Source organism: Rhamphochromis sp. 'chilingali' (assembly GCF_963969265.1).
Source record: "Rhamphochromis sp. 'chilingali' genome assembly, chromosome: 2".
NCBI lineage: Eukaryota > Metazoa > Chordata > Actinopteri > Cichliformes > Cichlidae > Rhamphochromis > Rhamphochromis sp. 'chilingali'.
Window position 1 is genome coordinate 12,327,132 of NC_137930.1, and position 16,976 is coordinate 12,344,107.

General features: G+C 42.8%; 1 protein-coding gene across 1 annotated transcript in view; it reads right to left on the reverse strand.

Moving 5' to 3' along the window:
- The window catches only part of rasgrf2a (Ras protein-specific guanine nucleotide-releasing factor 2a), a 48,418-nt gene that overhangs the window by 4,490 nt on the left and 26,952 nt on the right, over positions 1-16,976 (reverse strand). Inside the window, exons 11-19 of the mRNA XM_080875028.1 lie at positions 16,511-16,577; positions 16,279-16,406; positions 16,112-16,194; positions 13,946-14,194; positions 13,668-13,760; positions 13,076-13,584; positions 10,160-10,285; positions 9,364-9,453; positions 4,875-4,981 (exon numbers count right to left, since the gene is read on the reverse strand). Coding sequence (XP_080731154.1) covers positions 4,875-4,981; positions 9,364-9,453; positions 10,160-10,285; positions 13,076-13,584; positions 13,668-13,760; positions 13,946-14,194; positions 16,112-16,194; positions 16,279-16,406; positions 16,511-16,577 — 1,452 coding nt within the window. The remainder of the gene's footprint in view (positions 1-4,874; positions 4,982-9,363; positions 9,454-10,159; positions 10,286-13,075; positions 13,585-13,667; positions 13,761-13,945; positions 14,195-16,111; positions 16,195-16,278; positions 16,407-16,510; positions 16,578-16,976) is intronic.

Sequence of the window (16,976 nt, forward strand, 5' to 3'; positions counted from 1 at the left end):
GGGCACTCACAGAAAGATTCATTTCAGTGGTTTATTGTGTATTTAACATCTAATTAAGCTTGCACTCATATATGACAGTGGGAAGGGGAAAGGGTGAGGTTGTACGTGAAGGGAACAGAGGTGATGAGAGGTGTTGGATAGGTATGGTGTTAAGAAGAGAAATACAGGGGAACAAATAGTAACCAGAATTTGCCAAGGAGATGGAAATGACTTTAGTGAGCATGTGCTTTAAGATAGGGAGGAACATGGGGTGAAGCATAAGAATGGAGGAAAGTGAACACAGCTGGACTACATCTTACACAGAAGGTGGAATCTGAAAGGCTGAAAAATGCAAGGACATAGTCTTTGTGGAATATGATGTTTGCAGATGACATTGTGATCTATAGTGAGAGCAGGAAGCAGGTGAAGAGATGCAGGTCTGCGAGACAGACACATCCAGATTTTGTATTTTCGAGACAGAACAAACCCTATTAGCAGTTCACTATGATGTGAACCAGTGGGGGGACTGAAAACCTATCTACACCTTTACCTTAGCAAAAATTTGATGTATTTGTGCCCGATTCCATCCTCCAGTTACTCCAGTTCTCATTCATTACTGACATTATCCTATCATACCTCAAATTCTCATGTCTTGAAATAAATTGCCCCAAGACCATTAATAAAGGCGTCTGTGTTCAAAGATGACAGCACCTCCAGTCGCACAGCTCTCGCTGTAAGACGCCTTTCACACTTAACCTAAGAAGGCCCAAAGCAATCCTCTCTAATCTGAGTAAATGGAGATTCATCTGGAAAGATCATCAGCTGACGTCCCATTGCTGCTTGAAGTCTATATTTAGCTAAAATCCTCCTTATATTGTAGCAGTAGTTGCACCTGGAAACAAAAAGCTTTGCTGAAACTGAGAAAGCATGTGATAATGTCCACTCTGCCATGTTTTTGGATGTACATGTTGAAGCACAAGGTCAGAAGTGTGAAGATCCCAAGCCAATAAAACCTGATGCCTTGCCTCCTCTGGTATAGCGCTCTACTAAGCCTAACCCAACTCTCAAAATGCCATCCATAAGCTTGAAAATAAGCCTACTGAGGTGACTGCTCTTCTTCATATTTCACCTTTCTGCAAACCACTGATCTCATCTGAATATTTCTTCTTCTGAATTAGCAAATAGCAACTAACTCTGAAGCCTTGCCTCAAGCCAGGCAAGCTGACCTAGGCTAGATTCAAAGCTGTTTTTAGCTGTCTCCTTCCTAAGCTCCAAATGAACCTAATTAACCATGCAACCCTCCCCCGGATCAATCTAGAAAGAAAATTAAATGATGAAATCCAAAAGTTTGTCCAAATATTAATTTACATCACTGCCTTGACTCCTTTCTAAACACCTTGTCCATTCTACTCGCAGCTAAATGAGCTGTACATGTCCAAGGGCATGTGAGGAATGCTAGTTTGTTTCAGTGGAATTACACTGAGCAGAAGCAGAAGCAACATCTCCAAAGTTATAAGATTTAAAGGGCCTCTCAGTATTATAATGTACAAGCTGTCATCCATCTTGATTGTCCATGCTTGTGCAAGAGTGGGTGGCAACATGTCATCCCAGCCCAGATGTTAGTAGATACCATAACACAACATAACAGGTCCCGAAAACTTAAATGGGTCATAGAGAGGACTTACAGTGGATAATATCCTTCTCCTTGTGAGAGGTTTGCTCTTAAATGTTATTTAAACACTCAATGCTCTCTCTACTGGCAAGTTTTCACTGTCCAAATCCAAGTCCTTAACCTTTGATCTCTCCTGCTGAGGTATGGTAGCAAGCATAACTCGTCTGTTACTAATCTGTTGCTTGTTGGTGAACTTAAAGCCTCCTTAAGCACAGAGAGGACCAAATGCTTGAAGCTGCCTCCTCTTCAGAACCAATAGTGACAAGACAATCATCTACATAAAAACCACATAGAAGAGTGACTACAACCTCTAGTCTGAATTGCTGCCTGTTATCCTCTGTGCATTTCTCCAAAACAAAACTTACACAGTTTGGAAATGAGGTGCCTGCAAATCTGTACTGCCATTCTGCATTCTAACTGACCTGGTGTTGATGAACATTAAGGTAGAGTGAACATGGATCAGATTTAAGGCTAAAATGTTGGGTTCTGACTGAGTCAGCATCTTAACATCTGCATGGGAGAGCCACAGGGCCACCAGAGAAATAACAGGTCCAAGTCAGCTGTTGGTACTTTGATCTGACCCGTGCTCACCTCTTTATAGTTGTCAATGCCAGGTATGGTAAACAGGTGAATACAACTACCTTGCTCCTATAATGACGACACAGGAACAACACCAACACAGGGATATCAGATATACCTACTAATTAGACACATTATAACTCTAACATGCACTTTTGAAAACTTTACCAATGGTTTTTAATTTTTCTGTGTTCATTTGTTTTTAAATTTCCCAGCATCTTTTACATCCCATTGGGGTACATTGCCATGATAACATAGACTGCAGGCCTAACTTCCTCTAGAGCAATGAAATTATGATCCATTAATTCTCTGTCTCACCATTCTTGGAAGATTCCTTAGACCTTACTGGATGGTTAGCATGAGGCTCTAAAGTACATTTCTCAAAAATAAATAAATAAATAAATAAATAAATAAATGACAACACTTGATCATTACAGTATAACACAAAGCCAACTTCAGGGGTAATAATCTTTCCAGTTATGAAGCATAGGTCAATGTGAATCAATTTCACCCGCTTTGAAAATGATAGTGACTGCTGATGTCCTGGAAATGCAACAACAAAACAATCCCAAAAGTACTTGTCACTTTTTAGGCTCCTTTTTATCTGTTAGAGCTGCAATTTGCAGATAAGTGTTAACAATTAAGACCATGTTTTTAGGAAGAAGTAGCAGTTTTACACTGTTTACAATGTTGTTATAATAAGTTAGATGTGGCAAAGCATCATAAAAAATTAATAAAACTGTCTAGAAAATTACATCAAAACTATAAGACCAGCAGTAGTAGCGTGTAAAAAGCCACAAACTGAACTGACTTTTGTAGGATGATATTTAAAAAAAATTAAAGGTCATGGCCACATAACACTTAACCTAGGACCAACCAACAGAAGTTTACTTTCCAAGCTAAATATTCAGTTGCAAAAATAGCATCTTATATAATGTAAAATGAAAATTATAATCTTTTCGCTACCCTGGGGAAGATGCTGACCTTTTTCCATGCTTCCTGGGTGGGAGACAAGACATGAAGAGCAAAAAGTACCTCCATGAGGGAAAAAAGTGACGGGAGAAAAGAAACAATCAAAACAAACACAACAACAAACTCTTTCAGGTGGGCTGAGCAATGGTCCAGTTAGCCAGCTCTAGGTTTCTTATAAACTTTCTAGAGCAAATGAGTCATTACTTAGGTCACATTTACTTACATGGCTGACTTTTTTATTGTCAGCTATATACACACAAGGCAGCAGCACAGTATTATTCTTGGTTAGATGCTCAGCATGAAGTTCCTCCTCCCACAGACAACAGTGTTTTAAAAACTTCTTCATGGAGATGACAAGAGCCATGAAGGCAACATTTATCTTCAGTATAATTGCTACCAATTTCTACTACCTTAGCTTTATAGAGAACACCTAAAGTCCAGCTCTTCATTCTGTTAATGTAGTAAAATCTTTCTGTCGTGATGGGTCCAAAATGCTTGATGATTCAATGGCAACAGATCTACCGTGTCACTTCTCTCTGCAGTGGCAATAAAACGTCTTTATTCAGCAGGTCTCTTCCTCCAAAGAAGCTTTAATAGAATGGACGAAACTGACTAATACCACTTTCACCCCTCACAAATGAAGCTAAAGTGGTTTATTGCACCATGCACTAGGGCTTGCTGTTATATGTTATAGAATATATATATATATATATATATATATATATATATATATATATATATATATATATATATATAAACTTCAGCAACTGTAGTTTCAAAGAAGACAATCACTAGAGCCCTGGACGAGAGTGAACTATAAGGGTGCAGACGTCTGCAGAAGACACAGCTTCAAGCCAGTACGCGAAGGACAACCTGGAGACCGATTTTGCATACTGGAAGTGCATTCTTAGGTGAGATGAGAAGAAATTTTTGCGTTTTTTGCCTATACAGATGCTGCCATGTTTATAGAAAGAAGAGAGAGGTTTCACTCCCATAGTGAAACACACTAGTATTATGCTGTAGGGATGCTTCAGTGCATCTGGAAATGGGAATCTTGTCAGTGTGGAAGAAATCATGAAGACAGAAGGATATGCAAAGATTTTGAATGAAAACTTCCAGCAGTCAGCAGGAAAACTGGGTCTGAGTTGTTGCTTAATCTACCAAATTGCTAACGACCCAAAACATACACTGCTCCTGATAAAGAGCTATCTCCAGAAGATCAAAGGTCCATAACGCCTTTCCCTAAAAATTAGTTTGGCAATTAGCTTAACTTTAATGTGTGTTGGACCATATGTTCTCAACTAGTGTGAAGCATGCAAGGAGTTTTGCAACTATGTTTCCAGCTAATGAAAACACATTTTAAAATACCACATTACTCTTAATTAAAAACAAAAAGGTTTTCATTAGTCACTTACATGCAAGTTTTTGTTATTTAGCTTTTGCTTGTTCTAATGACACCATCAAAGACTACCCATGTATAAATATTTTTGTATAAATATTAAATATATACGCAAGACAAGAAGACTGCTGTCTGGGGACTCCTGTCTCTACTACCCAGAGTTCTCAACTATACAGCTACAGTGACATTACACAGGAACAACTATTTATACTGAAACAGAAAATCACCAGAGTCCTTAAATAGGTGAATTTATAACTTAACTGGAAGACTTACCTGGGAATGCTTAGAAACCCAGTGGCGCAGCACATTGAGAACTCTGTTAGTAGCAGCTCTGCGGATGATGAATTCTTTGTCACAGGCTTTCTCAGAATTGTTAAAACCTAGAAGGACAAAACAGAGATCATGGCCATTAAAGATGTTATGTCAGGCAACATTTATTATTTTGGTATCAAGAGAATTTTCATGGTCCTTTCAGGGTTTGGCTTTCATTTTAATGTTAAGTTACTAGCACTACTCAACCTACTCATAAATGTGTATATGTATATGTGTGTGTGTGTGTGTGTGGTGTGTGTATTTTTTTTAATACATATTTATTTTTGGCTCTTAGCTTTTACTGACAATAAAGCAGAGGGAATGACATGCAGTAAATTTCCCAGGGCAGAGTTGAACCTGCACCTGTCCAGTAGGTAGCCTTATAACATATAAGTGGTCCATTCAACTAAATGAGCTATATCCGCACCAAAACAGCAGAATTATTTACAAAAAATGGAGAAGACAATAAATCATAAAGTGTTGCTAAAGTTTACAAGGTGCAAAGGTTAATACTGGTGCCACTTGTAAGAAATTAATAATAAGCCTTAGGGCGTCTGGGGATTCCCTAGGGACGTTTTCCCTGGAGGGCCTAACCCGGGGGATGTGGCCATGACCTAGTTAGGGGCTCTGGTGGCTCTTAGATGGTGCTTTCCTTGTGGCTGCGTACAGCGGAGATGGGGGAGGGTCTGTGCTGGCGGACGTTGGTTACTGGCCTGGTAGCCTGGCTGCCCCTGGGTGGGTCCGGGATGGGCGGGGAGGCTTGGGGGTCTGGGGGTGCTCCGCCCCTGGTCTGGGGCTCTGGCTGGGCCTTGGGGGCTTGGGTCCTGGCTGTTGTGTTGCCGGAGCTGTGGGCGGGTGGGTGTAGGGGGTTCAGCCCCAGTGCAGGGGACCTCTGGTGCATCGGCCCAACTACGGGGCTCTCTAGCTGGTGGGGAGGCTGTTATATCTTTGCAGGTGGTCTCCTCTCTACAGGAGCTCACTCTGCAGGTGGGGGAGATATATAGGAGAGGTAGAGAATGAACTCAACCTGGGTGTCTATTGTCTTGTGTAGTTTGGGAGATGATTGGATGATGGGGTGGGTGCAGTTTTCTCTGGGGTGGAGTCGGGTGGGCTGCCCCGGACTCTGTGGGGCTGGGCGGTGCTGCTGCTGCAGGCCCCGGTCCGGATGGGCCTGGGCCCCCTTGCCCTGGTGGGTTCCAGAGTGTGGGGGTGCCTACTGGGGTCAGCAGGGGAGCTGGCCCCAGTAGGCCGCTTGCCCCTCCCTTTCTTCCCTCCCCATCCTCAGCTGCCTCCCTCTTCCCGCTCTACCACACCCACACACACACGCAGGGCTTGGGGTGCAGGTATGCCACCAGGGTGCAGGGGAGGTACTCCCCCTCTGTCCCCTTCTGTCCGCCTGTGCCTCAATTTTATTCTGCAACCTAGACATCCACATTACTCACACTCTCACATAACACATACATATAGGGCCTTAGGGGTGGGCACGTTTTATAGCATCCAGAGGATGGTCGGTGTACTCCAACCCACCTCTGGCGCTGGTGCCCTACCCTCAATTTTAAATGCATATAGACACTGAGGGTTTTCGGGAGGAGCCGTGCTGCTCTCTGATAGGAAGCTAGTACCATGCTCTCCTGTGTTTTAAATGCACTTTAGAACAGCACACAGCAGCACTACATATGAGCGGGCGGAGGGAGGTTTGGGGTCTTCACTCACCCCGGTTCTGTTAGCCGTCAGGGCTGGGGGGCTGGGAGGAGGTGCTGGCCTCAGACTGGGGTCTGGGATGTGGGGCCTCCCTGCTACTGCAGATAAGGAGGTGGTCCGCTTGCCTCCACCCCAGAGAGAAGGGTTACATCTCCTGGGTCTAGGTGCAGCTTGCACCTCTGAGGGCGGGGGTACCTGGACCTGGGATATAGAGTATGTTTGGGGAGTGTGACTGTCTGTGCAGTGTCTATTTGTGTCTGTCTACACGTTGGGTGAGTGCCGAGTATTTGGTTGTGTATATGGGGGTGGCAATGCACGTTTGTGTCCGCGTGCACCTGTTCGTCTGTGTCTATATGTCAGGTTGGGTCTTAGACTCAACCTCTATGGGTACATCTCAGGCCCTCCAAAGTACGGAGGCCTATCTCCCCTCACCACACTCCCTGCCGGTGGCTGATGCCCTCAGACGTTGGTGTGTTGGTGGTTCTTGTTGACTGGGGCTGGGCGCTCATGTATGTACCGGCTCACTCCTGGTGGCCGACTGGCGGGGCCTGGCGCCTGTGGCCCGGCTGGACCCTTTCCGGGGGGTGGGGTGCCCTCGGGCCTCTGGGCCGGAAGCTCGGTCCTCTCTGGCACAGCTGGCTGCCGGCAGAGCCCGCGGGCACGCCACTGCAACCCCCTCTGGCCTCTGCTCCGTAGCTGGGTGACCTCTCGTTTGGGGCTCTACTCAGCTCTTCCCAGGAGGGTGGCACGGTTCCCCCCCTTTGGTGGTCCTCCTCGGGTCCTCGTACTCTGGGGCCTCTGGATGTCTGGGGCCTGGATCTCCTCCATACCTGCTTCATGCCCTGGGGGACGGGGCTATGGCTCCCCACACTCCCTAGCAGATCGTTACATGGAGAAACCTTTGGAATACAAGCATGCTGATCCACACAGGTGTGCACACAGGTGTACCCACGGGTGTTCACAGACGTGGACTACACCTTTCTTGGCTGCTGCCTCAAAGCACATTGTGCGCTGTCTATCTTGCGTGCTGCACAATAGCGTTTAATATTTAGTATTAAACTGTTATCTACTGCTAGCTAGTTTATTGTGATGGTGCTGTATTTATTATGTTGCTCTTTTTTGTTTGTTTTCGCTTCTGTTTTTTTTTTCTCCATACAGGTGATCCAGGTGTTTTGTTTGTTTTTCTTTCTTTCTTCCCCCCTTTCTCACTGTCTCTTCTCCCCTTTGGTTTTCTTTCTCTCCCTCTCTTTCTTTCATTCTTTCTCCCTGTCCTATCTCCCTGTCATTTCTGTCCCGTTTGTAGCAACCGAAAATAAAATAAAATAAATACATAATTATAATAAAGGTCAATAAAATGGACCAATATGGCAAGGCCATGATGATCCACTTGGTAAAATAAATCCGCTTGGCATCTTTCTTGGCCTTAAGACAACAATTCTGATTGCTAAAGATCCAAACGGGACAACAAAAAAAGAAAAAAAGAAATTAATAATAAGCCACTAAAACAACAACAACATTTCCAGTTATATATATTTTTTCTTGGACTCTAATAGAGTAGCTTTGCATGATTCATTTATTGATGCATATTTGTCTTATACTGGGCCTTGGTGAAGCTCCTCAACTTTCTAAAGCAGGGGTCTCAAACTTAAATGAGCTGTGGGTCACTGCTGACACTGTCATCTTTATTGCTCAAGTAGTACAAAAAGCAAACAAACAAACAAGAAAACACCCACAAATATTTCAACAAACAACAAACAAATCCTCCCTAACAAAAAGTAACGGGCTAAATTGCATTATTTTTCTTCATGTCAATGTACGGGCCATGAGCAGAGGTGATGTGGGCCATGAGTTTGAGACCCTTGGTCTAAAGGAAACAGTTTATTTCGATTTTCTGCCTCCAAAAAATTAGGTTTTGAAAACTAGGTAGCCACATCAGTGTCTGACTTCACAAATGCACTTCTGGAAAAATCGTCAAAAATCCCCATAAACACTCTCTTTAACCTTGTGGGAAGCCATCCCAGAATTGCTGAGGCTACTATAGCTGCAAAACATGGGTCGACATCATATGAAATCCTATGGATTCAGAATGGGATATCACTGAAGTTCATGAGGGTGTGAAGTCAAACCAGTGAATATTTTTGGCAGGATAGTGTTTCTACTTTCCGTGACATCATAAAGAGCCAGAGTAGGAAAAAAAACTCCCTCAAAATGCCTGAGTTTGTTTCCTGAGCTTTGGGCTCACAGAGTTTCTTTACAATCATATTTATCTCATAATTTGGAACCCTGGGAATGGAATATGAGCATTCACCAGTGTAACAGTGTATAAATGTCAAAAAACAAACAAAGGCATAGTACTATTAAAAATGGAAGAGTATTAGAACTTTGAGACTTTTACAATCAAATACATCATCACAACAAGGCGACTGCACATACATTTTAACTAATAAAAGTTTGTAAATATAGGCTTTTAGCTACTGTTTTTAAAATCCTGATGGAGTCCCGAGACAAATAAATAGGGTCAACAATTTCAATATCCTCTGAATCAAAGTTTTTTTTTTTACCTTCTGTATAACATTCTTGAGTACAAGAGTAGAAGCTGTGAATTTCTAAGCACTAACATTTTTGCAGCAGATGATTTGAGCCCATCATTACATCTAGCAACCTCTTAATATTAATTTAAATGACACCAAAGCAACAGTTCCCTTCCTCTGGTGTGCATCTTTGGATCTTGATGAGTTGACATGCTCACCCTGGGAGCTGCTATGTCCAGCAGCAGCAGTGGCGATTGCAAAAGCTGAAGCTGGTGACATAGAGCAGCGAGAGGTCTCCCCTGATGTAACTGCAAGGAGTCAAAAACATTAAAAAACAGCAAGAAAAAGAGAGCCTGCTCGCTTTACACAGTCTGTTATAAATAATGTGTAAATATGTTTGTGTTATTGGTAATCATCATATTATGAGGACAAATCTGTTTACATAGTCATCTCATGTGAAAGTTGTTTGGCATGGGGACAAAAAAGAAAGTCACCAAAAATAAAATTATTAAACAAATATAAGTGGTGTTGTGAAGGTACCTGTGGGGTTTCCACAGCTCTTCACACACAGTACCAGCATACACCAGCAACCAGTGTAATGAGCAATCAAACCTCAAATCAGGAAAAAAATTACTATAGCTATAAAATTACAATAGAAGTGTAACTGGTAGGGGTTACACCTCTATTGTCAGCCACCTTGACCATTAAAAAGGGTCTGCCTCAGCTGCCATGCTGCCATACTCAGATCCCAACATTTTTGAAACATCTTGCTGCCATAAAATTTAAGATAAGCTAATATTTTTCATGAAATAATGAAATGAATCAGTTTCAACAAATATATTTTCTATGCTGCACCATGAAAAAATAAAACCATGTTTAGTGTACTCATTGTTTTCCATGCCTCTAGAGATTTAGAAAATTGTGTGTGTGTGTGTGTGTGTGTGTGTGTGTGTGTGTGTGTGTGTGTGTGTGTGTGTGTGTGTGTGTGTGTGTGTGTGTGTGTGTATTTGGTACCTCCCGATTGACGGTAACGGAGATGCCTCGGTGTTGAAGGCGAGCGGCAGGGGGATGTGTCACCTGGCTCACTGGTAGCTGGTGACTCAGGAATGAATTTGTCCAGGGATACTGACTCCAGGACAGCTGTTAAGGAATATACTGCATGTAACATCTGAAACAAGTATTGGAGCATTTTTTAATGAGTATACAGTACTGAGGGTAGAAAACAATCACGTGGGAGTGTAAAACACACAGAGAACAAAAGTAACTTAAAATATTATTAGGGACTATCGAGCACATGCTGAAAATAAGCCATCTCCTATCTAAGATTAACAAGTTAACTGAGCCGCCAAGCAATCCCAAGTGACATGGACCAAACACAACCCCAATTACTGTTACACTGGTAACCTAGTCTCTTAACCCTTTGAGATCGGGTGGCTGTAGCTCAGGTGGCAGAGCAGGTCAGCCACTAATCAGAAAGTCGGTGGTTCGATCCCAGGCTGCCTCCTAGCTGCATGCCAAATATCCTTGGGCAAGATACTAACCCCATGTTTGCCTACTGGTGGTGGTCAGAGGGCCCGGTGGCGCCAGTGTCCGGCAGCCTCGCCTCTGTCAGTGCGCCCCAGGGCAGCTGTGGCTACAATGTAGCTTGCCATCGCCAGTGTGTGAATGTGTGTGTGAATGGGTGAATGACTGAATGTAGTGTGAAGCGCTTTGGGGTCCTTAGGGACTAGAAAAGCACTATACAAATGCAGGCCATTTACCATTTATCTATGATGACATAGATTTCAAAGGCCCTAACTGTACTCTAAACATACATTTAGGAGAAATGTGTGTACTTTATGATGTGCATCAGAATGATTTCTTTCTTTGCTGCCTGACTCCTAAGACTGGGGAAAACAATGTAAGAAAAACCAAAAATGATATTCTGATTAACAGGGATAATGAGGGGATTAACAGCTTGAACCTAGTCATGACAGTACTGAAGTTTGTGTTGTCTCTGATACAAAACGTTTCCTAGTCCCTAAGACCCCCCCCCCCCCCCCTTCCCCCCTTGTTCTGCTCTGCAGTGTTAGTAATCTTTTCAAGGCAGCATATAAACCTGTTCTCTGCCTGCTGCAGGTTCAGGATAGAATGGTCCTCCAGTTTGCAGTGAAACCCCAGAGCAGAACAAGAACAGTCATGGCCACCTATAATCCAAGACACTGGAACATGGGTCAAGAGACTGTAGAGGCAGTTAAGTGACATCAAAGACCACCAAAAAAAATTGCTGTGTGACCCAGTGTTTTGAGTTTCCTTGTATTTTGATATTCGTTGTTTATGTTTTAGTCTCATTTAGTTAGCTAAAGCTCATTCTATTTTGCTTAGGTTGCCATGTTAGTTCTTTGTTTATTAGGTTCCCCTTGTATCTTCACCCCCTGTGTTTAAGTCTCCCTAACCGTTCATGTGTTTCAGTCTTTGTCTCCCATCTCCTCCTCTTGTTTACACGTTTTCCCCTTGTGACCCATTCCTTCTGTCATTTGTTTCCCCCCCAGTCATCTTGTTCTGTTTGTGCTTATGTCCCTGTGTCATCTCCAGCCCCTTTTTCCCTCTGTATGTTTTTACAGTGTTCATGTTCCTTGTCTGTGCACCATGTTAAGTCCGCGTCTTAGCCTGTCATGCGTTTCATGTCTGCGTGTCCTATGTTGTCAAGCTCATGTCATGTCATGTCATGTCATGTCATAAAACAGGAATATAACGGGTTATGTTCCTGTTTTAGTTTGAAGAGTTGTGGTGTCCCATGTTCATTCTGTTTAGTTTCACTTCCCCTGTGGTGTCATTATTCTAATCAGCTCCATGTGTTTCTACTAAGTTTAGTTTTGCATCAGTTTAGCTTGCCCCTTCGTTTGCACCTTTTTATTAGCCTCAATAAACGGCTTGCCTTTTGTTAATTCAAGTGACGTTCCACATTCCGTTTTGTCTGCATTTGGGTCCATTATTCCCTCAACACACAGTCAGCTTCCGCCTGGCTGTGACAAAAAAAAAGCAACCTGCCTGCTGGTAGGGAAAAACTAGATATAACAAGGCCAGTGGCTTACTGGTTTGCTGTAAAAATAAAAGTGAAGGTTTACAAAATAAAAGTGTGAGGACTGTCTACTAGTAAATTGATCATGGTCTCAGACAACCCTAAAATGCTAAACCATTAATATACACCCCCCCCCCCCTTCCACCCACCCACCCAAGAAAAGTCTACATGGAAAACACTTTGATGGTAGGAAAAAAAAACATGTCTGCATTAATTGTACAGCTCTACATATCTTTTGTGACAGTTTAAAGAAATCGTACCAACAGTTAGAAAATTATAATTGTTATTATTTTTAATCTAAAAGGCTCCACAGATAACTAAGCTATGTATTCAAAAAAGAAAGCAACCTTCAAATGAACACCAGACAGAGTGTTCATGTGAATGATTGAACTTGTGGATTACAAGCTGCTCTTCTGACTGCTATTGGACTTTGGAGAGGGTCAATAGCAAAGTAGAAAGCTCTCTTTATCTCCTTATTGTCATTCTCTTCCTTGTTGTTTGTTAGAGAGTTTCTGATCTAATGCTTCAGTGCTGTTTTTATAGTGAGCAGGCTGTCAGCTGTGGCCAGATGGTGATGTAAGAGCACGATTATTCCTGTGTTGGGTAATGGTGACCCATTTATGTCTTTCACTGAGTCTGTTTAGGTGGGCAAGCCTTATCAGGAATAAATGAATGATTAGAGGAGAAAAAGTTCATTAGAGGAGAAAAATGTAAGACTACTTCTGAAACAGATGATACAAATTTTTAAACATACTTGTTTTTAATGTATTATTTTATAGTAGTTGACTCTCAGGCATGTGCTTACAAATGTGTTGATATAGGGGTCTCACAGAGTGTGACTCATATGTCTTTGTATTGCAGATACCCACCCCTGCGGAAGCTGCGCCTCAGCTTCCCACAGAAGGCATCAATGCGAGGCGGCTCTCCACTGGCATCCTCCCCTGCAGCTGGACTCAGCTCTGGGGAACTAGGACCACGGCTGAGATCCAGCGGTGCCTTGGTGGAGACAGGGGGTGGTGAGGATACCCCAGAGGCCTGGGGGAGGCTAGGAGACCTTGTGGCGGTGGGTGGAGGGGAGGAAAAGCCAGAGGGCGCTCTGGTAGAGCCAGGTGGAGGAGAGGCAATGGATGGGCTGTGACTAGAGGTTGGGGAGTTGGCTGCAGAAGAGGAACGAGTGGTGGACAGGTCTAGGGCTCCTGTTTTCACACTGATAGGGGAGTTCAGGGAGAGCTTTCGGCAATGCACAGGGGAAGCGGTACGAGAGGGGATGGACAGAGGAGGAGGAGAGGAAAACTTGCGGCACAGCCTTGGCGATTTGTTGTTCAAAGGGTCAGTTCCCCACACGCCCTGGTTGGTTGCAAAGAAGAGCTCCAGGGATCTAAGAGAAAGGAAACTAGCTGATGTGCAGTGCTTGACAAGAACACACTCAAATGATTCATCAGTCCTACTGAGGGTCTTTACTTGGACTGGTCCAGTGCAAGTTGTGTGATCTTCAGACTGTAGTCAGGACAGAGTGACATGATGGACAGACGGTCACATGAATGTTGCTCAATTCTGGGGCAGTGACAGAACAAAAAGAGCATGGAAAAAGGAAGGAATGAGGAGGATGAAAGGAGCAACACAAAATGTGGAAATGGAAAGACGTGCTGCAGGCAGCTATACGTGCTAAACATGAAGGGGGGGAAATACATAGAGGATTCATGAATATTTGGATGCCTGTTACAAATGATGACATGTACCTTACAGGTATGGAGGTGAACGGCTTCTTATAGATGTCAGCCAGCTTGTCGATGACCACAGTAGCTGTGGTGAAGATCCTGTAAGTGTGGAGGAATGTGTTGAGGAAATCTATGGAGAGGAAGCGCAGGTCTGTCAGACGCTCTAGCAAGCGCTCCACACTGGCGTATCGGATCTGCGGGACTTTGCAGGAGTTGAGCGTTTTTGAGAAGCAAATGTCAACATCGTCTTTATGCAGTCGAGCATCAGACCTTCAGAAAGAAAATACCACAGTCAGGTTAAATCAGAATGTTTAGGGGGGTGTCTTTGCTTAGGCTGCTGCCCCCGCGACCCGGCCCCGGATAAAGCGGATGAAGATGGATGGATGGATGGATGTTTAGGGGGGTTAATCAGCCATAGTGTTGTGCAGCCCTGGTGTTCTCCCATATGCAGCTGCACAGACTGACTTTTTCCACCAGAAAAACACCCAGCATGTAGCAGCAGCTTAAACCATATATTATCTTTCATAGGATCTGTAGTTGATAATATATGTGCTGCTTTTGAGAGATGACAAGCTGTTCTGTTTGTTCAGAAGTTGGAAGCGAAAGAAAACTTAGATGTGCCTAAAGACCCCATAACAACTGCCAAGACACTAGTGAGTAATTTAGCCAAGTTGGGAATTGTAGTTTTGAAGAAGACTATCTCTAGAACCCTGCACAGGAAGGGAGAGGAGAGACCATCAAATCTGTATCTGCTTGGCAGATTTGTCAAAGAAGAATAAGCTGGGATTGCTCAGGAGACGTGTGAGACTTCTTGAAAACTACAACAGATGCTGCAGGCTGTTCTCCAGCATTTCTGGTAAAATTTCCATTCACTGAATATTAAAACAGTTAGATGATGAAAACAAAACGGAACACTAAAACATATATTTTAACGAATAACTTTTTTATTAATGTCCATACCTAATATTCATCTTAACCTGGGTTGTTAGGTCATGTCACCCACGGCACTGACAATGACCACGGATGGTATAACAGAGGACTAAGTCAGGCACATAGGATTTTATGTAGAACAGTCGAAGGGAGTCATACTTAGTGCTATCAGGAGGTGAGGTGAAGGAAGGCCAGACATTACAGCAGAGGTGAAAGTTCAGAGGAAGACATGCCAGATTTTGAGGACAGTGAGCTTGGGCAAAATGAAAACCTCCTAGGTTGATATGGACAAGGACAGCTCTGGAAGATAAGAGTGTGTGAATTGGAATTAACAAGTTCTTATTTCCCTTTCTAAACATGTCTAAAACCTTCAGAGCCCTAGACTGCAACCTGGGTGCCTCAAAATCTGGTCTTCTCCAGAGTGTTTCACCTTCCAGTTCTAATGTCTGGCCTTCCTTCACAACATCTCTTGACAGCTCTGGGTCTGGGTCTCCTACCACAATTTCACCCTTTCCTCTATTACCCTATTTCTGAAATCCTACCAAAACAAAGTTTAGGCTCTCAAATTGAAGAAACAATCAGATTTTTAGCAATAGAATCACAATATCTGAAAACGATGATCACTTAAAAAAAAAAAACTGCAATTCCTGTTATTGTTAAAACAGAGTTCATATGCGTTGGTACCCCAACCCCCACAAATGTGGCATCAATAGAAAGCCCAGGATGTCCTCTTGAGGATGTTAAGAATATACTACATGATGACGTGAAAGTCTGGTTCATCCCATATTCTATTTCAATTGTCATTGCAAATCTTAAGAAATCAGGAATGGTTCAAAACTTTAGCACAGTACTGTTAATTTAAAGATACAACATCTCACTGCTAGATTCTGTAAGATTGCAAACTGCAGTCAACAAAGTATAGGCTTTTCCCCCTATAAAACTGGCTCTGGTAAATCTTTGTGAAAGAAGTCCAATATGAGTCAATGACTCAGTTAAGTTCACTTCCATTCAGTGGTAGCAATACTGAGGTGAATTGTTGAGCATATACTGAACTTTTCTATCGGACAAGTGCTTCTGTTTTTGCTGTTAGCCAGCGTTAGTGAAACTTTCTTTGAAGTAGTTCTAACATTGTTAAACTCCCAAAATAAATTCAGAGTTGTACAACCAATTCTTCTTTTTATGACCATGACAAATATATAAACTTCCAACTACGACTGTAGTTATTTATACTGCACTTTTTCACTCATTTTTTCTTACTTGATCATGTGTGGCACAGAAACTTTGGAGTTTTCCTCAAACACGCTTGTCATCAGGCCGTTGCATCGGATATTATCAATGCACTAAAACACAAAGCAGAAAAAAAGCATGAAACCTTGCCACAGGTAGGTAAATTCAATTCCATCTTTGTACCATTGACTTCTTACCTGGCTGATATCACTTGTCCAGGCAGCTTTCTCCTGGCGGGAAGGAGCCAGGAGAACAATGGAGAAGGACTGACCATCAGGAGGCTCAACCACAATTTTAAACTCCAGATGGTTAAATCCTTGACTTGCTGCATTGTCGGAAATAACAAACAACAAACCAAAACATTAGTCGCACCTCAGTTGAGCTATTATGCATGGAAAAAGGAAATAATGACTGAAGAAAGACACTCACAGTCTTCATCAGTGGCATCCAGTTCCTCAATCAGAGTACACTCGATCAGGGACAACATTCCTCCCTGCTGTTATTGGAAGAGAAAACACAGCTTAAGTTAGTTATGTCATTTTTTTATTTAGAAGAATATTTCCCAAAGGAAGAGGGAAAAGCAAAGTAAAAATTCAAAATAATCGTTAATATTATAATATGAACATTTCTAAATAAAAAATTAGGAAGCAGCTGATTGCTGTTTTTAACATTTCCTCAAATATTCCTCAAATATCCTTGAAAGGATAAAGAGCTGGTCCAGTGTACTGCATCCAGGACAAAAACTGGATTGTTCCTCCTGTATTCAAAGTTCAACTAATCTACATCCTCTCTTCTCTAGTACGGTGGCATAGACCTTCCAAGAGAGGCTGAGTAGTGTGAACCCCTATAGTTGGAGCAGATCCTCTGGTCTCCCTTCTTAAAGAGAGGAACCACC